At 39.9% G+C, this 26,214-nt stretch overlaps 1 protein-coding gene and 1 long non-coding RNA gene across 3 annotated transcripts in view; one reads left to right on the top strand and one right to left on the bottom strand.

Annotated features, from left to right (window-relative positions):
- Positions 1 to 26,214, bottom strand: part of EIF4G3 (eukaryotic translation initiation factor 4 gamma 3) — a 353,949-nt gene that overhangs the window by 88,137 nt on the left and 239,598 nt on the right. For both annotated transcript variants that reach the window (XM_061394178.1, XM_061394181.1), the window contains one exon: positions 577 to 665. In XM_061394178.1, the coding sequence (XP_061250162.1) occupies positions 577 to 665 (89 nt within the window). The remainder of the gene's footprint in view (positions 1 to 576; positions 666 to 26,214) is intronic.
- The window catches only part of LOC133234093 (uncharacterized), a 30,540-nt gene that overhangs the window by 776 nt on the left and 3,550 nt on the right, over positions 1 to 26,214 (top strand). Inside the window, exons 2-3 of the long non-coding RNA XR_009732005.1 lie at positions 2,150 to 2,211; positions 16,534 to 16,681. This is a non-coding gene — a long non-coding RNA (uncharacterized LOC133234093). The remainder of the gene's footprint in view (positions 1 to 2,149; positions 2,212 to 16,533; positions 16,682 to 26,214) is intronic.

Raw genomic sequence — 26,214 nt, 5'->3', positions numbered from 1 at the left:
TGAAACTGGGAGAGCATGGCTTGGGACAGAACCTGCCCTTGACTCTTCCTCACAGCTTGTTCGGGACCTGGTGTACAGTATCCTAAAGCAAAATCCATGCCTTAGTTCAAGCCATATGTGAAAAGTCATGTTACTGGGATGCAGGTAAAGGACAACAGATTCAAACTCAGTTTCCTTAAAATACACTTGATGATTTCCACCAGGACAGCTAATAGGCATTTGAAAAAAACAAAATAAAACCACTTAAAAAAAAAAAAACGAGATTAGTCTTTACATGTGGAAATATAAGGGAAAAATTAACAATACTTATTTTTGCTATTTGAGAAGAGGTATTTTAAAAAAGAAACAAGAATTCAGTGAAATTGAATAAGCTACCTATAAAAAATTCAACATCAACCTATAAAAAACAATCTATAAAAAATTCTTTAAATGGATTAAAAAAAAAATCAGACTCTGAGCTTGATATATTTGCTTGGAAAACAGTATCTCAAGAAAAAGTTATAAACACACAGTTTTCTGAGAAAACAGCACCACTGTTCCGGAGATGAGCTAGAGATATTTACAGCTGTCCCTTACCTCTGATTCTGCCTCTAACGACTCTTCAGTGGCTCGGGTCCGGTCTTTTGGTTTCTTCCACATCTTTGGTGCAGGTATAGCTGTCTGAGCTGAAATAGAAGAGCAGGCTGCCATTACTTCCCACTGCAAAAATTGAAAATATTAGGTCTAAATGATACCTCTATTCAAATTCAGCAAAAAGAGAGCTTCCTGCACAGTCAGGAGACAGATGGATAAGTGAAGAACGGTGTAATTGAGGCCCAAAGACTGCAATGGCAAATGTCTTAGGCACAAAGTGTTCACATCAGCTCATATAGCCTTCAAACAGTGGCCTAAGTTCCTCCTGTTTCATGGTTAAGACATACCAAGCCACATAATTCAGTATGAGGTGAGTATCTATATAACAAACTGGGCTACCAGCCAATTTTAGACTTGGGCCTGTTTCTACTGTTAATCGACTATGTGATCTTAAGCAAGTAACACTTTTCAGGTACTAGCATATTCAACTATAAAGTGTAAGACCAAGATAGATGATATCTAAGGTGCCTTTAAGCCATAAAAAATATTAAATTCCAGATTTTGCTTTAAAAAAGACAGCAAAAGTATACTTTGATAAAGATTTCATTAGCTAGACAGCACTTGCACAGCACCGAGTTCTCACTTCACATCAATACTGTGGGCCTATCCTTTCATATGGCTGGGGTGAAAATTAAGGAAGAAATAGGTAATGTGTTTTTTCTGGCTGTGCTGCACGCCTTGCAGGATCTTAGTTCCCTGACCAGGGATCGAACCAAAGCATGAGTCCTAACCATTGAACCACCAGGAATTCCCAGGAACATAATTTTTATTGAATTATTCTACCGTATCAGAAGTTCCACATGGAAACCTAAGCTTACGAAGAATTTTTAACACTTTACTTGGCTTACAAAGTTCACAAAATCAACATTTGGACATACAATTTAAAGATACCTGGAACATCAGAAAGCAAATAAAACATATTTTATAGGATCCCACAGAAGGCAGTCAGTGGTGCAGAATGGTAAAGAATCTGCCTGCAATGCAAGAGACCTGGGTTTGATCCCTGAGTTGGGAAGATCCCCTGGAGAAGGGAATGGCATCCATTCCAGTATTCTTGCCTGGAGAATCCCATAGACAGAGGAGCCTACAGTCCAAGGGGTCACAGAATTGGACATGACTGAGTGACTTCAGACGAGACCAGAAGGCGGCAGGAGTCAAAAGCAAGCAGTGAGGTTCTAAGCCAGATGGGAAGGGAGGGGAGAGTCAAAGAAAGGCCACTTTATAAATACACAGACTTGACTGAAAGTGAGTGAACACAAAGCCAAAGGAACTATCTAATCTAATTCCTGACAGAAACAAAAGGTCTTACTGAGACGAAACCAACCAATCTCTCTGGGTGATTCAAATCTTTTTTGGAAGAATGGTACAATATAAACACTCACACTGGTCTTGGGAACAAGGAAAAAGAGACATTTAATAATGTTCTCAAAACTATTGCACCATCATAAAAATACTCTGTAAATCTCTTTTATTACCCACTCCTCAAACCAACTTGTCTTTATCCTTCCCTTTACAGACCATATGAATGAGAAAACATTATTAGACCAACGGCTACTCTTCCTTCACAGCCTACCAAAGGTAAACCATTTTCTCAAAGTATGGAACTCAGCTTATGGTAACTACAGGTGGATTTAAATTCGCTTTTGCCTCAGCCTTATCATGAATATGTACGTTCAAGTATTAATATCTGTACGTGTGATATGTGGTGGTCTCTCTCCATTTTTATGGATCTTCTGATTTTACATAACCAGTCTGTTTTACGTGCATCCCTCCAAAATGTCTGTGATTAATTCTGCTTTCATAGAATTCCTTTTAAGAATTACAGAGTTTGAGGAACCTGTACATTAAAATTAAAATTTTATTTCATACATACATGAATTCAGCTTTAATTTTCATTCATGGAAAAGGGAAGATCACTTTCTGAAGGATTTGTTAGGATTAAATATAAACTTGGGTATCATTTCCTCTAAACCAAAAAAACCAAAGATGTAGACAAACTTTTCCTTCAAAACTATATCAAACGAACCCAAAACGTTAAAATATTTCTTCCATGGGTAACATTAACACATTTAATATGCTTTCTTAAAAAATCAGCTACTTGCACAGCAGGAATTGTTACTCTGTTCAAGCAGCTGAAGTTTTGATTTAAAGTAATAATTCACAAAAAGAGGTGAGAGAAAGCACACACCTCCTTAGGAGATACTCAGTCCTTTAAAAAAGTGGACACAGATACACACCGTGTGTCTAATGACTGTGATATACACCTCTTCTTCCTACCTTTATTGTTGGAGGGGTGCAGTAACCTTTGGGTGTGCTAGAGTGGGGAGAAGTAGGGGACCAGGGAGGAAGTAAGGGAGGGAGAGAGACAGACAGAAACATCAGCTGCCAGATTTAAAGGACAATTAATACCAAATTAGAAGAAGGGAAGTAAATTTAGGATACTGTCTCAGATTTGTTCTTTCTAGTCCATTTCTGCAAAGAAGGCAATGGCACCCCACCCCAGTCCTCTTGCCTGGAAAATCCCATGGGCGGAGGAGCCTGGTGGGCTGCAGTCCATGGGGTCGCGAAGAGTCGAACACAACTGAGCGACTTCACTTTCACGCATTGGAGAAGGAAATGGCAACCCACTCCAGTGTTCTTGCCTGGAGAATCCCAGGGACGCAGGAGCCTGGTGGGCTGCCGTCTACGGGGTTGCACAGAGTTGGACACGACTGAAGCGACTTAGCAGCAGCAGCAGCAGTCCATTTCTGATGCCTATGTCTTAATTAGGCCCTTACTGCTGCACTGATTTAACTATGACAGAGGCTCAACTCATTGCCTCCAATTCGTATTAAATACAATAATGCCTGAATGATGGCCTCTCTAAATAATTGATTTGATTGGTTGTTCTTTTACTTAAAATATTCCTTAAGGCATCTTCTATAGTGCCAAGCAAAGTTCCTTACACAAGGCGGTGGTTGTTCAGTCACCAAGTCGTGTCCAACTCTCTGTAACCCCATGAACTGCAGCACGCCAGGCTTCCATGTCCTTCACTACCTCCAGGAGTTTGCTCAAATTTATGTCCATTGAGTCAGTGATGCCACCCAATCATCTTATCCTCTGTCACTCCCATCTCCTCTTGCCCTCAATCTTTCCCAGCATTAGGGTCTTTTCGAATGAATTGGCTCTTTGCATCAGGTGGCCAAAGTATTTACAATTCAGCTTCAATGTCAGCCCTTCTAATGAACACCCAGGACTGATCTCCTTCAGGATGGACTGGTTGGATCTCCTTGCAGTCCAAGGGACTCTCAAGAGTCTTCTCCAACACCACAGCTCAAAAGCATCAATTCTTTGGCACTCGGTTTTCTTATAGTCCAACTCTCACATCCATATATGACCAGTGGAAAAACCATAGCTTTGACTAGATGGACCTTTGTTGGTAAAGTGATGCCTCTGCTTTTTAATACGCTGTCTAGGTTTGTCGTAGCTTTTCTTGCAAGGAGCAAGCCTCTTTTAATTTCATGGATGCAGGCACCATCTGCAGTGATTTGGAGCCCAAGAAAATAAAGTCTCTTGCTGTGTCCACTTTTCCCTCATCTATTTGTCATGAAGTGATGGGACCAGATGCCATGACCTTAGTTTTTTGAATGCTGAGTTTTGAGCCAACTTTTTAACTCTCCTCTTTCACCTTTATCAAGAGGCTCTTTAGTTCTTCGCTTTCTGCTGTTAAAGTGGTACCATCTGCATATCTGAGGTTGTTGATATTTCTCCCACAATTCTGATTCCACCTTATGATTCATCCAGTCCAGCATTTCACATGATGTACACTGAACAGAAGTTAACTTTCTCAATGCTTCTTGTCCTGCATACAGGTTTCCCAGGAGGCAGGTAAGGTGGTCAGGTAGGAATTCAAATTTGTCGACTGAATAAATAATAGCAGCTCTCGGTTAAGGAGGTATTATTGACATTCCCAAGACATATTCTTTTCTCCTGCCTTGCATTAAAGCACCACAGGGCAAGAGACAATCTTGCATGAGATTCATAATTACCTGAATTTAGAGATGTCTAATAGAGCCTCCCCAACTTTCCATAAGAATTCAACTCTCAGAGGAACACTGATTTTCTACTTCTTTAAAACAGAGAATGTTGTTGCTGTTTACTATCTTAATTCTTTCATGACCCCATGGACTGTAGCCTGCTAGACTTCTCTGTCCATGGGATTTTCCAGGCAAGAATACTGCAGTGGGTCACTCTTTCCTTCTCCAGGGGATCTTCCCAACCCAGGGAATCAAACTTGTGTTTCCTGCATTGGCAGGCAGATTCTTTACCACTGAGCCAGCCAGGAAGCCCCCAAAACAGAGAATAAGAAAATTCAAAGAAAGAAAAGCTATGATTTCAAGATTTTTGCTAATTTTGATATTATTGGATGGAAAATGTTTTCCTTCAGAGCTCTTTTTATGAAATGACTAATATAAAGTCTGAAAAATATTGGGGATATAGACAAGTTTAATCACTAGGTTTTAATAAATAAATGGAACTACATCAACTAAAAAGTTTCTGCACAGCAAAGGAAACCATCATCAAAGTGAAAAGGCAACTGATTAAACCAGAGAAGATATCTGCAAATCATGTATCTAATAAGGGGCTAATACTCAAAATATATAAAGAACTCATACACATCAACAACAAAATCCCAACCAAATTGATTTTAAAAAATGGGCAGAGGATCTGAACACACATTTTCCCAAAGACAATATACGGATGGCCCACAGGCACATGAAATATGTTCTGTATCACTTATTATCAGGAAAAGGCAAATCCAAATCACAAGGAGCTAGCAACCGTAGCTATCAGAATAGCTACTATTGAAAAGATGAGAAATAACAAACTTTGGGAGAGGATGTGGAGAAAAGGGAACCTTTGTACATTGTTGTTGGGAGTGTAAATTCTTGCAGCCACTACAGGAAATAGAACAGAGATTCCCCCCAAATTTAAAAACTGAACTACCACACAGCCAAGGTATTCCATTTCTGGGTATTTATCTGAAGAATATGGAAACACTAATTTAAAAAAATATATGCACCCCTGTATTTAATGCACCATATGCAACAGCTTAGATATGGAAACGACCTAAGTGCCCACTGATGGCCAAATGCAAAAAGAAGATTCGGGGTGTGCACGCACGCGCACACCCACACAGACACACATACACACACACACACAAATGGAGCACTACACAGCCATAGAAACAATGAAGGCCCAGGTGTCAGTGATAAAGAATCCGCCTGACAATGCAGAAGACACGGGGGTCAATGCCTGGGTTGGGAAGAGCCCCTGGAGGAGAAGATGGCAGTCCACCCTACTATTCTTGCTTGGGAAGTTTTATGGACAGAGGAACACTGTGGGCGGTAGTCCACGGGGTCGCAGAAGAGTTGGTCACGACTCAGCAACTAAAGAACATCCATTCGTGACAACAGGGATGGACCCTGCAGGTACTGTGCTAAGTGAAGTAGGTCAGATGCAAAAGACAGATACTGTATGATTTCACTCACGCGGAACACAGAACAAACAAAACAAAAACAAACTCACAGACACAGAGCACAGGTCAGTTGTTACCAAAGCGGAGAGGAGGAGGGAAAATGGGTGAAGGGAGTCAACCCTATTGTGGTGGAGCGTTACACAGACTTGGGTGCTGACTACTCGGTAGTGGATGCAGATGCAGAACTATAAATTTGTATGCCCAAAACTTCTACAAGTAAAAAGAAAAAAAAAGGGGGGATACTTTACTACTGGTAAGGGAAGGTCCCAAGTACATTGTCACAGGGTTGTATATAAACAGTAGAATGTTACAATAATGGAATTTGCAGTGAGAGGCCCCACTCTATATACCCACTTCTTTTTTTTTTTTTTAATATTTTTAATTACTTGGCCGCACCAGGTGTTAGCTGCAGCACACAGGATCTTTAGTTGTGGCATGCAGTTTCTTAGCTGTCACATGTGAGATCCAGGTCCCTGACCAGGAATTGAACCAGGGTCCCCTGCACTGGGGGAGCAGAGTCTTAGCCACTGGACCACCAAGGAAATCCCCAACACCCACGTCTAATCCCTTCTCATTACTGTCTCCATCCCCTTCCAATATTTTTCCTTTTTTCCCCCACAACAGCTTTGAAATGCTAAAAGTCACAATAAATTATCCTGATTATATCATATTCAAGAATTCTGTCTAGAGTTGTTAAGGATGGGGATCTTATCCTCTCCTTTTTTTCTGCCAGATCCTTGTGAGAACCAAGGTAATTTTGATGATTTATTTAAGGAACAGGGGCAGAACACAGAAAAAAAAACCCAAGTGAGAGAAAGATTAGGTTTTTACAAAGGAGACATAAATAACTGGAAAAGAATTAAAGTGATAAATATGCAAGAATGATAGGCTCACTGAGAGATGTCTGTCAAACAAAAGAAACACTAGAATGTAAGTCAGTCAGGGTTTCTTCAGTCTTCTGAGGTGCTGCTATTTGGTACGGATAGATGGATTGATATTTATTCTCCCCAGCATCTGTTAATTCATGGGGTCACAAAGAGTCGGACATGACTGAGTGACTGAACTGAACTGAGCATCTGTTAAAATAAGGCTCTCTGCTCTAGGACTGCTTCACAGAAGCTGAAATAGTATAAGCAAGACTCCACAGGACCTAGCACTGAAACCAAGAAGTAAGTATAATAAAAAGATGAGTCTAGACTTAAATTCCACCAAAATATACATCTACAATACAGTTAAAAATTTTTTACTTCCAGTTTTAACATTAAATACCATCACAGTAAGAATCAAATCATAGGTGTATTGATTTTATTGATGTTAATCAATACTTTTCGGTTTTATGATTTTTTCCCTATTATTCCCTGTTTTCTATTTTTTATTCTCCCTATTATCTTTATTATTTCCTTTGGGTTTACTTTTGCTTTCCTTATTTTTTTAATGTAAAATTTCAGCTTTACTGATGTATAAACAACATATAAAATTGTAAGATATTTAAAGTGTGCACTGTGGTGATTTAATATATGCACACACATACACTGGAAAGGATTCCTCCATCTAGTTAACACATCCATCATCTTATATATTTATCTTTTTTTTCTTGGTAAGAACACTGAAGTTCTATTCTCTTGGCAAAGTTCAGGTATACAATAGTTATTAACTACAATCACCAAGTTTCACATTAGATCTCACACATTATTCATCTTATAAAATTTACTCATTTAATAGTTTCGTCAGATGGAGATTGACTCAATGATTTGAGACCATTTTCACTTTTAAAATGGTCATTCAGTGGTGTCAACTGCAGCCTGAGTACTATCCTGGTAGTGTGGTAGGGAGAATAACATACTGCCGCAGATATCCACATCCCAGTCCCTGCCTTGTGAGTATGTTACCTGACGTGACCAAAGTACTTTTGCAGATGTGAATAAGTTTAAGGGATCTTGATAGTTCAGTTCAGTTCAGTTGCTCAGTTGTGTCCGACTCTTTGGGACCTCAGGGACTGCAGCATGCCAGGCCTCCCTGTCCATCACCAACTCCTGGAGTTTACTCAAACTCACGTCCATTGAGTCGGTGATGCCATCCAACCATCTCATTCTCTTTCGCCCCTTCTCCTCTTGCCCTCAATCTTTCCCAACATCAGGGTCTTTTCAAATGAGTCAGTTCTTCACATCAGGTGGACAAAGTATTGGAGTTTCACCCTCAACATCAGTCCTTCCAATGAACACCCAGGACTGGTCTCCTTTAGGATGGACTGGTTGGATCTTCTTGCAGTCCAAGGGACTCTCAAGAGTCTTCTCCAATACCATAGTTCAAAAGCATCAATTCTTTAGCACTCAGCTTTCTTCATAGTCCAATGCTCACATCCACACATGACTAATGGAAAAACCATAACCTTGACTAGATGGATCTTTGATGGCAAAGTAATGTCTCTGCTTTAATATGCTGTCTAGGTTGGTCATAACTTTTCTTCCAAGGAGCAAGCGTCTTTTTATTTCATGGTGGCAGTCTCCATCTGCAGTGATTTTGGAGCCCTCCAAAATAAAGTCTGCTGCTGTTTCCACTGTTTCCCCATCTATTTGCCATGAAGTGATGGGACTGGATGCCATGATCTTAGTTTTCTAAATGTTAAGCTTTAAGCTTCTAACGTTTTCACTCTCCTCTTTCACCAAGAGGCTCTTTAGTTCTTCTCCAAGGAATCTTGACAGGGAGATTATTATCCTGGAGTAACCCAATGGATCCAATGTAATCAAAAGGATTCTTTCACGGGGCGAGGGGAAGGAGGGGAGGCAGGAGAACTGAACAGGTAAGAATATGCTATGTTGCTGGCTTTCAAGATAGAGGAAGGGGCCCCAACGCAAGGAATATATGTATGTCTGAAAGATGGAAAAAACAAGAGAACAGATTCTCTCACAGAGCTTCCAGAAGAAACACAGACCTGCTGATATCTTGACTTTCAGTGCAACCAAGTTTGGACTCCTGATCTCTCAAATTGTGGCGGTTTGTCATAGCATCAACAGGAAAAGGATACAACCATGAATTCTGACTTGCATTGTGGTTAGGTCAGATAATATACCTGCTTTGACTTGAATCCTTTTAAATTTATTAAGTCTTGTTTTATGAGCCACAATATGGTCTGTCTGGGCAAATGGGACATTGGCACTTCTGCATCTGCTGGTCAAGCTGGTTGCGTTGTTCAGGCCTTCTCCAGCCTCACTAGATTTCTGTCTACTGGTTCCATCAATTATGTTTTCTAATTAAGTCAATTCAATGTCACTACTTTTTAGTTATGTGAAATGCAGTTAAATATATTAAATAATTAATGGTTTTGTATGCTAATTTTAAGTCAGTCATAAATCAGTTTTGATTATTTTTCTCCTCAGTACAGTCATATATATTCTCATGGTTTCAGTGGTTAATTCTTACAAACATGTGAGGAAGAAACAATATCAATTCCATGAAACTTTCACAATAGTGAAGAAGAGGGACTACTTATTCATTCATTCTCTGATGTCAGCACCACCATTTACCCAAATATAAAAATACCAGAAAACGATATGCCAGTACCATTTAAGAACTTGATGCAAAAATACTACATAAGTTTTTAGTAAGTCAAATTCAACAATACATGAAAAGAGAAACACTTCAAGACCAAGTTTTACCTTAGGAAAGCAAAGTTGGTTTAACATTCAAATGGAAAGTAATTAATAAAGAAAAAAGAAGACTATAACTGTCTCAAGAAATGGAGGAAAAGAACTGACAAAGTCCACCATGTATTTCTGATAGAAATAACAAATTTCTCAGCTAATCAGCAAGAACTTCTTTCATCAGACAATTCAAAACCCTACACCTAACATCATAATGGTGAAAGACTTCTAGAAAGCTTCCTGAGATAAAGAAAAGGCAAACACATCCACTCTCACCACTCAACACTGTGCTGCAGGCACTAGCTAGTGTAAGTCGAGAAAAAGAAATAAATCGTGTATGCAGTTAGACATGGAGTAAAACTGTCTTTCTTCACACGTGACATATTTATGTAGAAAATCCAAAGAAAATCCTTTGGATTTTACAAAAACACTAATAATTTGTGAATTTTAGCAAGCCTGCAGAATATGAGTAAAAAAGTCTCCTGTATTCTCATATTTAGTTGTGAAAAATAAAACCTGAAATAAAAATACCATTTACAGTAGCTATCAAAAGACATGAATCTGACAAAATTATAAAACCTCTGTATATTAAAAATTTCAAAACATTCCTGACTGAATTAAAGAAGACAGACTTAAATGTCAAAACATATCATGTTACTGTGTCAGAAGACTCAATATTGTAAGATATCAATTTTATCTATAGATTCAACACAAACCAAATCAAATACCAATAGGTTTTACAGAGAAAAAATTGTAGGAAAAATCTGACTCTAAAATTAACACAGAAAAGCAAAGGACCTAGAATGGCCAAAAAAAAATTGAAAATAAAGACTAAAGTTGAAGGACTTAATGCTAACTGATTTTCAAGAGTTATTACAAGCCTCAGTAATGATGAAAGTTTGGTACTGGTTATCAACAAAGCCAACTAGATCAACAGAAAAAAAAAAAGAGAGAGAATTCAGAAAGAGACCCATACATAACATGTACAACATATTTTTGTAAGTTGTAAAGGAAATAAACCAGAAAAAGAATAGCCTGAAAGTCTTTTACATTACTGGTGGGGATATAAAATGGCATAAATACTTGGAAAGTATTTTGCAATTTCTTAAAAAAAAAAAAACTAACTCCAGGAGTTGGTGAAGGACAGGGAAGCCTGGCATGCTGCAGTCCACAGGGCTGCAAAGAGTCAGATACAACTGTGCAACCGAACAACAACAAAAATCAAACATACGCTACATACGATTCAGTCATTCCAGTCTAGTTATTTACTCAAGAGAAATGACAGCATATGTCCATGCAAAGTTTTAAACATGATGCTCACAGCAATTTTATTTGTAATAGCCCCAAACTGGAAACCACCCAAATGTCCACTAATAGGTGAACAAATTGTGGTACATCCATAATGTGTCAACAGGTTTTAAAAAATGAGTTGCTATCATGTGCTACAATATGGACATACTTGATGTGAACAGTTTATGAGTTCTGATTTCATTTACGTAAAATTCTAAAAAATGCAAACTGATTTATAGTGATAGAAAGCAGATCAGTGCTTGCCTGGGGACTGAGGTGAGGGTAGTGCAGGACAGAAGGATTTACAAACAGGAGGAAACTTTCTGAAGCAATAAATATGTTCATTATCTTGATGGTTATAATGGCTTCATGAGTATATACAAATGTCAAAAGTAATCAAATATACTTTAAATATGTATACATTAATTTTATATCAAATATCTTTCAATAAAGGTGTTAGAGTAGTCTTGGTTTCTAAAGTAAATAAAACAAAGCATATCTATGAATGTTACAAATCTAAAAAATGACAGTGTTTTTAAAGACTTAAAAAACAGCACAGATAGTATTCTTCCATTTACGGAAAGAAACAGAAATCTATAGACCCAAGTAATTGGATTTCAAGGGTCTTTTTTCTTCATCCTAACTTTTGCTGCTTTCTACATTTTAATTTTCTTCTTTTCAAAAATGCCAAAAATACTTTTGAAATAAATATAAAGTAATATCCCTTTCTAGCAACTAGTGAGTTCTAGTTGCCTCAGCTGAACAGAGTGAACAAACTCTGGTATACGGTCTGCCATACGTTGTGGCTCACACAAATAATCATGATAAACTACATAGGGTTATTTCAAATTTTTAAAAATGGGGTCAAACTATACAAGTTACTTTGAAAAATGCTTTTTCTCTTAACTTATTATGAAAACCTCTCCAGGTTATGACACAGCCCTGTCTCATTCATTTATCAGTGACATGATACCCCACAGCATATATATACCATTGCTCTTGAGAAGACTCACATTTTTTGCTCTTTTTCTTGCTACAAAACCCACTTCTCAACTTCTAAAAGTACCTATTGGTACTTTTACTTCCTCCTTGCTCACCTCCCCAAAGCACAAACACACAAGCATGTATTTTAATAGATACTGCCACATTTCATTCCAAAGGTAAAAGTAACTCACAGTCCTACCACACATACATGAGTACTGGATTTCTTCCATTCTCATAGGTATTGATATTATATCTGCCAAACTAACAGCTAAAAATGGGATCTCAACAATCACTAGTAAGGGTGAGCATTTCTCCTATTTTAATTGACTATTTCATCCTTTACTCAAAATATTCCATTAGATTGTTGGTTTGTTTTAACCTGCATATACTCCATAAACAGATTAACCTTTAACACACTGTTGCCTTGTAATTTTATTTTGCCCCAAAATTCAAAATGTTATTGCAATTGTATAATGAATTTTACGTAATGAATATGTATTATGTTTATAAACAATATCAACAAAAATGCCATGAAAAAACACATCTATTTTAATAAATTCAAAACAAAGGACAGGAAAAGTCTTCTTTTTTGATAATGTCTCAAATATTTATCAATGGGCCACTTTATAACCCAAAGGCTTTGAAATGGATTCATTTGACTTTTAAATAGCCTCATAATCTTTATGACCATATCCTTTTCTAGTTTAATACGTTTCTGAGAATATTAAAGCTAGAAATTTAGCTTTTACCTTATAGTCAAAAGCAATCTCACCAGTGGTAAGAATTTTACTAGTAACCCACTTAACACACCTTTGCTATTCTATACAATCAAAGACTTGGAACAAATTGAGAATGCATTATTCAGGATCTGAGCTCTTTAAAGATAATAACTGCATGTTACTGGTCTCCTTTATACATCCAGCATCTAATACAGTACGGTGGTGGTGGTTTATTCACTAAGTCGTGTCTGACTCTTGCGACTCCATGGACTGTAACCTGCCAGGCTCCCCTGTCCATGAGAATTCTCCAGGCAAAAATACTGGAGTGGGTTGCTATTTCTTTCTCCAGGGCTAATACAGTATATGCCCACCTAAAATCTATTAATCAACAAATCCCCTGCAATCAAAATTGAATTGAAAGTTAATGACTCTCTACAACAATAAACACTGTTTCGGTCTTTTTGTACGTTCAAGCTGGTTTTAGAAAAGGCAGAGGAACCAGAGATCAAATTGCCAACATCCACTGGATCATGGAAAAAGCAAGAGAGTTCCAGAAAAACATCTATGTCGGCTTTATTGACTATGCCAAAGCCTTTGACTGTATGGATCACAATAAACTGTGGAAAATTCTGAAAGAGATGGGAATACCAGACCACATGACGTGCCTCATGAGAAACCTATATGCAGGTCAGGAAGCAACAGTTAGAACTGGACATGGAACAACAGACTGGTTCCAAATAGGAAAAGGAGTATGTCAAGGCTGTATATTGTCACCTTGCTTATTTATGTGCAGAGTACATCATGAGAAACGCTGGGCTGAAGAAGCACAAGCTGGAATCAAGATTGCTGGGAGAAATATCAATAACCTAAGATATGCAGATGATACCACCCTTACGGCAGAAAGTGAAGAGAAACTAAAAAGCCTCTTGATGAAAGTGAAAGAGGAGAGTGAAAAAGTTGGCTTAAAGCTCAACATTCAGAAAACGAAGATCATGGCATCTGGTCCCATCACTTGATGGGAAATAGATGGGGAAACAGTGGAAACAGTGTCAGACTTTATTCTTTTGGGCTCCAAAATCACTGCAGATGGTGATTGCAGCCATGAAATTAAATGATGCTTACTCCTTGGAAGGAAAGTTATGACGAACCTAGACAGCATATTAAAAAGCAGAGACATTACTTTGCCAACAAAGGTCCAAAGTCTAATCAAGGCTATGGTTTTTCCAGTGGTCAAGTATAGATGTGAGAGTTGGACTGTGAAGAAAGCTGAGCGCCAAAGAATTGATGCTTTTCAACTGTGGTGCTGGAGAAGACTCTGCAAGTCCCTTGCATTGCAAGGAGATCCAACCAGTCCATCCTAAAGCAGACCAGTCTTGGGTGTTCATTGGAAGGACTGATGCTGAGGCTGAAACTCCAACACTTTGGCCACCTCATGCGAAGAGTTGACTCATTGCAAAAGACTCTGATGCTGGGAGGGATTGGGGGCAAGAGGAGAAGGGGACGACAGAGGATGAGATGGCTGGATGGCATCACCGACTTGATGCACATGAGTTTCGGTGAACTCCAGGAGTTGGTGATGGACAGGGAGGCCTGACATGCTGCAATTCATGGGGTTGCAAAGAGTTGGACATGACTGAGCGACTGAACTGAACTGTAATACTTCCATTTCAGAGATCAGGCAACTGAAATAGGAGAAAGTTAACTAAATGGACCCATCCTGGAGAGAATAAAGGCTGGAGCTACAATTTATTTTCTTGGGCTCCAAACTCACTGCAGATGGTGCCTTGCAACCATGAAATTAAAAGATGCCTGCTTCTTGGAAGAAAAGCTATGACAAACCTAGATAGGATATTAAAAAGCAGAGGTATCACTTTGCCTACAAAGGTCTGTATAGTCAAGAAAATGGTTTTTCCAGTAGTCATGTACAGATGTGAGAGCTGGACAATAACAAAGGCTAAGCACTGAAGAACTGATGCTTTCGAACTGTGCTGGAGAAGACTCTTTTGAGTGCCTTGGACAGAAAGGATATCATCAAGCCAGTCAATCCTAAAGGAAGTCAATCCTGAATATTCACTGGAAGGACTGATGCTAACGCTTGAAGCTTCAACACTTTGACCACCTGATGCAATGAACTGACTCACCGGCTGGGAAAGACTGAAGGCAGGAGGAGAAGGGGACGACAGAGCACGAGATGGTTGGACGGTATCACCAACTCGACAGGCGTGAGTTTGAGCAAGCTCCAGGAGTTGGTGATGGACAGGGAAGCCTGGCGTGCTGCAGTCCATGGGGTCGCAGAGTCGGACACGACTGAGCAACTGAACAACAACAGCAACTAAGACATAGGTACAACTTCAAAGCCTTTGTCCTCCCAATACAATACTCTGCCTTTCAACTCTACTTTGTTCCTATATTTTCTCATAAATTCAACTTCATTTTCGTTCTGGTTGTCTTTTGTTTTTGCAACAGGAGGGGATATGGAGATAAACAAGGGAGGGTATACTGAAGAATGCTGTTTGCCTGTTAGCCCTAAGCGTCATATGTCATCAGGAAAATAAAATAATAAAGTGTCTCGAAGATATGTCCCTTGGACTGCAAGGAGATCCAACCAGTCCATTCTAAAGATCAGTCCTGGGTGTTCTTTGGAAGGAATGATGCTGAAGCTGAAACTCCAGTACTTTGGCGACCTCATGCGAAGAGCTGACTCATTGGAAAAGACTCTGATGCTGGGAGGATTGGGGGCAAGAGGAGAAGGGGGCGACAGAGGATGAGATGGCTGGATGGCATCACCGACTTGATGGACGTGAGTTTGCGTGAACTCCGGGAGTTGGTGATGGACAGGGAGGCCTGACGTGCTGCGATTCATGGGGTCGCAAAGAGTTGGACATGACTGAGTGACTGAACTGAACCAAAATGAACTGAAGGTTTGTCCTGAGCTCAGCAGAGGACAGGACATTACACAGTTCTGCTAGCAATGAGAAAAAAAGATGATTCGAATGAGACCATTACTCCATTTTCTAGGTCTCCGAATTCCATTGTAATGCACATCCTACAATGTCTTGGGCATTTTTTTTTACACTTTAAAAAATGCATCTGTGCCACTTCTACCATGATCAAAACAGACTGCAATTAAATTTGAGGCAAATCTAGTGATGATAAAAAAGTGTCAGTCACTACAACATAGATACATAATTTGAAAATAGACTATAAAATAAGTAGTAATCTTTCCATCTACTAAATACTTTTCAACTCTAAATACCTTGAATACATAAACCCAGATTTAAAAAGCCTTCCATCAGTGAGTCCACATGGCCAGTGCTCTGTTAAGTGCAGAGAAGCCTACTGAAACCTTATTCTGGGAGAAAAGCAAGAAACTGAAGTCACTCAGTCGTGTACAATTCTTTGCGACCCCATGGACTGTAGCCTACCAGGCTCCTCCATACATGGGATTTTCCAGGCAAGAGTTCTGGAGTGGGTTGCCATTTCCTCCTCCGATGCATGAAAGTGAAAAGTGAAGTCGCTCAGTTGCTCAGTCGTGTCCGACTCTAGGCGACCCCACAGACAGCAGCCCACCAGGCTTCCCCATCCCTGGGATTGTCCAGGCAAGAACACTGGAGTGGGTTGCCATTGCCTTCTCTGAATTCTGGGAGAGGCCACTACAAAAAATAAAACACACCTTCACAGATGTGATCACTTATCCCTCATCGTCACCTTACCCAACCCTGTATTAACACATCTGTCTCTCTTTAAGATCATCACGTTCCCAGGAGAAAGTCGTCTCTGAGCCCCAGAGGTCGGCAGAGGGCCTGTCAGATAGTAAGCACAAACTGACACTGCCTGAACAAATGGAATGAAGCTGTTAGCCAATCCAATCCTGCGCTTCCACGACACACACTCAGGTATGAGTATACCAGAGTTTCTTGACACATTATCTTTATGTCACACGTCTGTTATTTCTTGCCTTTCTATGACAGTTCTTTCCTGTGTTCCAAAATATGGATCAGGATACACTGTCAGAAAGTATTTTAAGTTACAATGCATCTAAATATAAATTCAAACTTTAGAGACACTCTAGAGTCTATTACGGGAATTTATTATTATTTTTTTTTCTATTACGGGAATTTAAAATGTCAGCATCAATTTCTTCAAAGTAGGTTGCTCAAAATTTGTTGAGTTGAATCATGTGTGTGTGTGCTCAGTCGCTCAGTCACTGTCTGATTCTTTGCGACCCCATGGACCACAGCCTGCCAGGTTCCTACGTCCATGGAATTTTCCAGGCAAGAATACTGGAGTGGGTTGCCACTTCCTTCTCCAGGGAATCTTTCTGAGCCAGGGATTGAACCCATGTCTCCTGTATTGACAGGCGGTTTCTTTATCACTGCGCCACCTAGGAAATCCCTGAGTTGAATAATTGCTACTGCTAAGTCATTTCAGTCGTGTCCGACTCTGTGTGACCCCATAGACAGCAGCCCACCAGGCTCCCCCGTCCCTGGGATTCTCCAGGCAAGAACACTGGAGTGGGTTGCCATTTCCTCCTCCAATGCATGAAAGTGAAAAGTGAAAGTGAAGTCGCTCAGTCGTGTCCGACTCTTAGAGACCCCATGGACTGTAGCCTTCCAGGCTCCTCCATCCATGGGATTTTCCAGGCAAGAGTACTAGAGTGGGGTGCCAAGTCTTAAATGTAAATAAGTGGAATTTTTAAATACTCTCCCTTCTGAAAAACTGACCTGATACAAATGGTATAAGGAACATATACAAAAAAATAAATTCTTGAGGGTTATTTCCATTCTTCTGATACAATTATTATTTTGATTACTGTAGACTTCATTTATAACATGTGTAAGAAAGCTATGCATTTAGAGGGTCATACCATGATTTAGTAATGTGATTGTACAACTTATGAAATATCCTTGTAAAGTGCAGTATCATATTTCAAAGGAAACATCTCCCTAAATGATCAAAATACAGAATTAAGTGTTTCAAATATCACTCAATTCTTGTTTGGATTCTGTGTTTAAAAACAGTAACTAGCAGTAGCTAATGTGTGACAGCTCTGGGGCTCCTAGGTAATTGGTGAATGAAAACTACTAATGGGGTGCTAGGTTCTAAAAATTGTAACACTTTTGGATGGTACCAAGTATGTCATTGACTACTGAAAGCTGCCATGTAAATAATGACCTAGTTTTCATTTTGTAAATGCTGGTCTTGGTACTAAGTTACAGCCTAGCATGGATTGTGGAATCAGCAGAGACTTGCAGAAAGAGTTATTAACTACCGGGCGAGGGTGACACCTATGCTTTTGTGGTCCCTCATCAGCTATTTAAGGTGAGTGCATTTAACTCTAACCCCTGCCATCATTTGCCTCTTTTGTCGACTGTTCATTTATATGAGTGTTATATTCATGCCCAATATAAACTGAGTATCCACATTACTGGAATTTACACGACTTTAAATTATGAGAGGAAACACAGCACGGAGAATGCACTGGTGGCCACCTGTGCGGAGCAGGAAGGCAGCAGGGCAGATAGTGGCCAAGAGCTTAAGAAGCACAAACCACTATGTACAGAATAAATAAGCTACAAGGATATATTACAAAGCACAACCCTAACCCTAATGAGGTGGATGAAACTGGAGCCTATTATACAGAGTGAAGTAAGCCAGAAGGAAAAACACCAATACAGTATACTAATGCATATATATGGAATTTAGAAAGATGGTAACAATAACCCTGTGTACGAGACAGCAAAAGAGACACTGATGTATAGAACAGTTTTATGGACTCTGTGGGAGAGGGAGAGGGTGGGAAGATTTGGGAGAATGGCATTGAAACATGTAAAATATCATGTATGAAACGAGATGCCAGTCCAGGTTCAATGCACGATACTGGATGCTTGGGGCTAGTGCACTGGGACGACCCAGAGGGATGGTATGCGGAGGGAGGAGGGAGGAGGGTTCAGGATGGGGGACACATGTATACCTGTGATGGATTCATTTTGATATTTGGCAAAACTAATACAATTATATAAAGTTTAAAAATAAAATAAAATTTAAAAAAACAACAAAAAAAACCCAAAGCACAGAAAATATAGCCAACAATTTATAATAACTTTAAATTGAGTATATTCTGTAAAAACACTGGTTTACTATGTTGCACACCTGAAACTAATACTGTAAATCAACTCTACTTCAATGAAAAGTAAAAAGAAGTAAATTTTTAAAATGAGAGACAATATAGGTAAGTGGTTATGAGCTCTAGAAATCGAGCTACAGTTGAATGTTGGCTCTACCATTTATTTACTAACTATACAACCGTGAGCAATATTATTTCATCTGTGTCTTGGTCTCCTCTTCCATAAAACAAGATACTACATCAGTGTCTCTTTTGCTGTCTCGTATACAGGGTTATTGTTACCATCTTTCTAAATTCCATATATATGCATTAGTATATTATATTGGTGTTTTTCTTTCTGGCTTACTTCACTCTGTATAGAACAGTCTTTTGGACTCTGTGGGAGAGGGAGAGGGTGGGATGATTTGGGAGAATGGCATTGAAACATGTATAATATCGTATATGAAATGAGTCGCCAGTCCAGGTTCGATGCACGATACTGGATGCTTGGGGCTGGTGCTCTGCGACAACCCAGAGGGATGGTACGGGGAGGGAGGAGGGAGGAGGGTTCAGGATGGGGAACACGTGTATACCTGTGGCGGATTCATGTTGATATATGGCAAACCAATACAATACTGTAAAGTTAAAAAATAAAATAAAAAAAAACAAACAAGATACTGCAGTTGCGAGCATTAAAGAAGTGAAGTAAAACAGTGACTGGCATATAGTAAGCAATTAACCAATGATAGCTATTATTAAAAACAACAAATTTTTCCAACTAGGACAGTATGGCTTACATGTTGTTGATATGTCTTTTATAAATTGAAGTATAACTGATTTATAATGTGTTAATGTCTCCTATATAGCACAGTGATTCATTTATATATATATTCGTTTTCTGTATTCTTTGCCTTTATGGTTTGTCATAGGATACTGAATACAGTTCTCTGTGCCAGACAGTAGGACCTGTTGCTTATATATTCACATGGAATAATCTACATCTGCTAACCCCAAACTCCAGTGAAAAAGTTGGCTTAAAGCTTAACATTCAGAAAACTAAGATCATGGCATCCAGTTCCATCACTTCATAGCAAATAGACGGGGAAACAATGGTGGACTTTATTTTTCTGGGCTCCAGAATCACTGAAGATGGTGACTGTAGCCATGAAATTAAAAGATACTTACTTGGAAGGAAAGTTATGACCAACCTAGACAGCATATTGAAAAGCAGAGACATCACTTTGCCAACAAAGGTCTGTCTAGTGAAGGCTATAGTTTTTCCAGTGGTCATGTATGGATGTGAGAGTTGGACTGTGAAGAAGGCTGAGCGCCAAAGAATTAATGCTTTTGAACTGTGGTGCTGGAAAAGACTCTCCAAGTCCCTTGGACTGCAAGGAGATCCAACCAGTCCGTCCTAAAGGAGACCAGTCCTGAGTGTTCATTGGAAGGACTGATGCTGAAGCTGAAACTCCAATACTTTGGCCACCTCATGTGAAGAGCTGACTCAATGGTAAAGACCCTGCTGCTGGGGAAGATTGAGGGCAGGAGGAGAAGGAGACGACAGAGGATTATATTATTGGATGGCATCACCAACTCAACGGACATGGGTTTGGGTGCACTCCGGGAGTTGGTGATGGACAGGGAGGCCTGGTGTGCTGCGGTTCATGGGGTTGCAAAGTCAGACACGACTGAGCGCCTGAACTGAGCCCCCAACCCCACTCCCCACTTAACCTCTACCCCCGGCAGCCACCAGTCTATGCTCTACGCCCACCCAGCCTGCTTCTGTTTCACAGACAGGTTCATTTGTGTCGTACTTTAGAATCCACACATAAGTGATATCATGCGACGTTCGTCTTTCTCCTCTGACTCAGTTAGTATGATAATCTCAAGTTGCATCCGTGCTCCTGCAAATGGCATTATTTCATTCTTTTCTGTGTGGCTGAGTAGGATTCCATTGCATACATTTATATAACACATCTTCTTTATCCATTCATCTGTTGACAGACATTTGCTTTGTTACCATGTCTTGGTTACTGTCAATATGCTGCTATGAACACAGGGGCGCATGCATCTTTTTAGATTAGAGTTCTGTCTGGATGTATGTCTGGGAGAGGGATTGCTGGATCATATGGTTCTATTTTTAGCTTTCTGAGGAACCTCCATACTGTTTTCCACAGTGGCTGTATTTACTTTAAATACACTTGATTTGTTAGTCAGATACTGTGAAACACACACACACAAACCAAGAATAAACTAACACCAACAAAAACATTCATTTGCTTAGATGAGTTAATAAAACATTTAATAGAAGTTCTGTGAGGGTAATAAATTAGAGCTCTACTACTCTAGAAGAATGTGTAAGACAGCTAGAGAGATAAAATGCATACGTATTAATATTCATAAAGTCCTACAACTATTCCAAACTGATATAAATATACCTGTGTCTTAAGAGTTAAGAAATAATCAGAATTTAAAATTTTGTGGAGAGTCATATTGAAACAAATTTTGAGCAGGTTTTTTACTATGGTCTAGGTTGAGAAGACAGCATCAAGGCAACAATGTGGAGATTAGCACCTAGCAAATAGGTGTGGAGGACTGGTGACAAAAATAAAGTACAGCTAAGAAGAGATAATGACCAACAGAGGGCCCTAATGGCTAACCCCTGAAACAACTACTAAGTCTCTGTAGCTGTACAGATATCTCCAGAAACAATACTTTCCCTGGAAGACTTTTCTGGGGAATGTCTGCTGAATGTACTTTTACAGAGAAGTCTCAAAGTAGAGAGAATGACAGAAGCTGAAGTACTAATAAAAGAGTCTATGAAATGGACCAGAAAGGGAAGGGGGTTGAAGACATGGATGGATATTAATAAATGGATGGAAAGCTCGAAGGATAAGAAAGGCCTGGAAGCGTGCAGGGTAGCAGTTGTAGGAGGCCTTGGAGAGCCCTCACAACTGAGGCGAAAACATTCAGAATTTCTGCCAAACATCAAATTCTGTAAATTAAAAAGATGCATTAAAGAATATATATACAGGAACTAAGTTACATACAAAGGAAATTCAGAATCATTAATTTACAAAACACAGATCCCTTAGGTTTCAAGCACAAACAATGATCCTGCGCTCCCAGCCCAGTTGGGTGTTCGTATCTATGCCATCAAACAATGCACCTAGAGTGGTTACTACAGCGGTACATTCACTACCTAGCTGAGAACACCCTCTCAAACTCAGGTAAGATGTAACTCAAGTAAGTTATAAGGCTGATGCCTCTGACAGATCCTTACACAGATGTGGAAGCACAACTATTTACAGTCCTATTCATTTTAAAAAAGCTTTACTGAGATATAATTCACATACTATAAACTTCCCTCTTTTAAAAGCACACAACACAGTGCTCATGGCTGTGAAGGGAGAAAGCCCATTCTTCCTACCATGGACTTCCTTCTCCACTCATCCAAAACACTTCGCTTCTGATGTTTCTGGTCACCAAGTATGCGGGGATTTTCCCCCACAGCAAGCAATTCTCCATGACACCAGCTGTGTTTCCAGAGTTTAACTCAATCTCAAACTATCTACCTAGAGATAAGTGTCAGATATTACAAGTGAGGGCTGAGACTCAAGACTGTCCTCCACTTCAAATCCAACTATAAATTGGAAATTCCAACAATTCCCTCCCCCTCAGGTTTGCAAGAATAGCTCACAGAACTCAGGGAAATGTTTAATTATGTTTATCTGTTTATTAAAGGGTATGATAAAGAACACAGATGAACTGCAGGTTAAGAGACACACAGCGGGGAGGGGTGTGGAAGAGCCCCACGTACAGGAGCTCCTTGCTGTCGAGGAGCTGGGTGCACCACCCTCCTGATGCGGACTGTCACCAGGCTAGCGGCTCTCTGAACACCCTCCTATGGAGGCTTCATCGAGCAGACATGATCCACAGTAATCATATTTGCAGCCTCTCTTCTCCCTCTGGAAGACTGAAGAAGGGGCTGAAAATTCCAAGATTCTAATCATGACTGATTAGTCCTGGTTACCAGCCCCACCCAGGAGTCAACCAAGAAGCCACCTAGAGTCACGTCAATAGACCAAAAGATGCCTGTAGTGTTTACATCACTTAGAAGTTTACGAGGCTTTTAAGAGCCCAATGCCAGGGACAGAAGTCAAAAACCAGTATGAGAACCAGAGATGCTTTTAATGTTATCATAAATTACAAGGATGTTAGGAACTATGTGCCAGCAATCAGAGGCAGAGACAAACATATATTTTATACCACAGACATACCTCAGAGATATTGCAGGTCCAGTTCTAGACCTCTGCAATAAAGTGAATGCAGCAATGAAGAAAGTCACACACATTTTCTGGTTTCCCGGTACATGTAAAAGTTATGTACATACTGTACTGTAGTTGTACAGGTGTGCAACAGCATTATGTCTAAAAAAATTATATACTTTTAATATAAAAATATTTCATTGCTAAAAAATGCAAACCATCATCTGAGCCTTCAGCAAATCATAATCCTTTTGCTGATGGAGGATCGTCCCTCGATGTTGATGGCTGCTGACTGATCAAGGTGGTGGTTGGTGAAGGTCGACTGCTGCAGCAATTTCTTAAAACGAGACAACAATGAAGTTTGCAGCATCAACTGACTCTTCTTCACGAACAGCTTCTCTGTAGCATGCCAGGCTTTTTGACAGCATTTTACCCACAGTAGAATACCGTTCAAAATCGGATGCAATCCTCTCAAAACCTACTGCTGCTTTATGTGCTAAAATTAAGTAATAATTTAAATCATTTGATGTCATTCCAACAATCTTCCCAGATTTTCACCGGGGCTAGAATCCATCTCAAGAAACCTTTCTGTGCTCATCCGTAAGAAGCAACTCCTCATCTGTGAGAGTTTTATCATGAGATTGTAGCAACTGAGTCACATCTTCAGGCTTCACTTCTAGTTCTCTTACAGCTTCTACCACACCTGTAGTGACTCCTTTACTGAAGTCTTGAACACCGCGAAGTTATCCATGAGGGTTGAAATCAATTTCTTCCAAACTCTTGTTTGGAAGGAACTCTTCTGGAAAGGATTCACCATTCTGGGTACCCCAAGGAACATTTGTGGTTCACTGATATTTTGACCTTTCCCCACAATCCACAAATGTCCTTTGGGGCACCCAGAGTGGAGAATCCTTTCAAGAAGGTTTTCAATTTACTTTGTCCAGATCCAGCAGAGGAATCACCATGTATGGCAGCAAGTATATTTATTAAATAATAAGACTTAAAAGTCAAAATTACTCCTTTTTCACGGGCTACAGAATGGATGTTATGTTCAGTTTAGTTCAGTGGCTCAGTCGTGTCCGACTCCTTGCAACCCTGTAAATCGCAGCACGCCAGGCCTCCCTGTCCATCACCAACTCCCAGAGTCCACCCAGACTCACGTCCATCGAGTCAGTGATGCCATCCAGCCATCTCATCCTCTGTCATCCCCTTCTCCTCCTGCCCTCAATCCCTCCCAGCATCACAGTCTTTTCCAATGAGTCAACTCTTCGCATGAGGTGGCCAAAGGACTGGAGTTTCAGCTTTAGCATCATTCCTTCCAAAGAAATCCCAGGGCTGATCTCCTTCAGAATGGACTGGTTGGATCTCCTTGCAGTCCAAGGGACTCTCAAGAGTCTTCTCCAACACCACAGTTCAAAAGCATCAATTCTTCGGCACTCAGCCTTCTTCACAGTCCAACTCTCACATCCATACATGATCACAGGAAAAACCATAGCCTTGACTAGATGAACCTTTGTTGGCAAAGTAATGTCTCTGCTTTTGAATATGCTATCTAGGTTGGTCATAACTTTCCTTCCAAGGACTAAGAGTCTTTTAATTTCATGGCTGCATTCACCATCTGCAGTGATTTTGGAGCCCAGAAAAATAAAGTCTGACACTGTTTCCACTGGTTCCCCATCTATTTCCCATGAAGTGATGGGACCAGATGCCATGATCTTCGTTTTCTGAATGTTGAGCTTTAAGCCAACTTTTTCACTCTCCACTTTCACCTTCATCGAGAGGCTTTTGAGTTCCTCTTCACTTTCTGCCGTAAGGGTGGTATCATCTGCATATCTGAGGTTATGGATATTTCTCCCGGCAATCTTCATTCCAGCTTGTGTTTCTTCCAGTCCAGCATTTCTCATGATGTACTCTGCATATAAGTTAAATAAACAGGATGACAATATACAGCCTTGATGTACTCCTTTTCCTATTTGGAACCAGTCTGTTGTTCCATGTCCAGTTCTAACTGTTGCTTCCTGACCTGCATACAAATTTCTCAAGAGGCAGATTAGGTGGTCTGGTATTCCCATCTCTTTCAGAATTTTCCATAGTTTATTGTGATCCACACAGTCAAAGGCTTTGGCATAGTCAATAAAGCAGAAATAGATGTTCTGGAACTCTTTTGCTTTTTCCATGATCCAGCAGATCATGGAAATTTGATGTTGGCAATTTGATCTCTGGTTCCCCTGCCTTTTCTAAAACCAGCTTGAACATCAGCAAGTTCACGGTTCACATATTGCTAAAGCCTGGCTTGGAGAATTTTGAGCATTACTTTACTAGCATGTGAGATGAGTGCAATTGTGCAGTAGTTTGAACATTCTTTGGCACTGCCTTTTTTGGGATTGGAATGAAAACTGACCTTTTCCAGTGCCAGCAAATTTGGATGTTATGTTAGTAAGCATGAAAACATCACGAATCTTGTATATCTCCAACAGAGCTCTTGGGTAACCAGGTGCATTGTCAATAAGCAGTCATATTTTGAAAGGCATCTTTTTTTCTGAGTAGTATGTCTCAAGAGTGGGATCAGAATATTCAGTAAACCATGTTGTCAACAGACGTGTTGTCATCCAGGCTTTGTTGTTCCATGTAGAGAGCACAGGCAGAGTAGATTTAGCAGAATTCTTTAGGACCCTAGGATTTCCAGAATGGCAAACAAGCAGGGACTGCAACTCAGAGGCATCAGATGCCATCAGCTCCTGACGAGAGAGTCTGTTCTTTGGAACCAGGCATTCACTTCTCCTCTCTAGCTATGAACATCTTAGATGGCATCTTCTTCCAACGGAAGGCTGTTTCATCTACATTGAAAATCTGTAGCTTAGTGTAGCCACCTTCATTTCTTACACTGCTGCAGCTTCCCACATCAGCACATGCGGCTTCACCTTGTATGATATGGAGACAGTTTCTTTACTAAAACTTCATAAACCAACCACCTCTGCTAGCTTCAAACTTTTCTCCTGCACAGTCTTCACCTCTCTCAGTCTTCACAGATCTGTAAAGAGTTAGGACCTTGCTC

Source organism: Bos javanicus, chromosome 2, assembly GCF_032452875.1.
Source record: "Bos javanicus breed banteng chromosome 2, ARS-OSU_banteng_1.0, whole genome shotgun sequence".
Lineage (NCBI taxonomy): Eukaryota > Metazoa > Chordata > Mammalia > Artiodactyla > Bovidae > Bos > Bos javanicus.
Note: the sequence above shows the minus strand (reverse complement) of the source record. Positions and strands in the feature narration are given on the sequence as shown.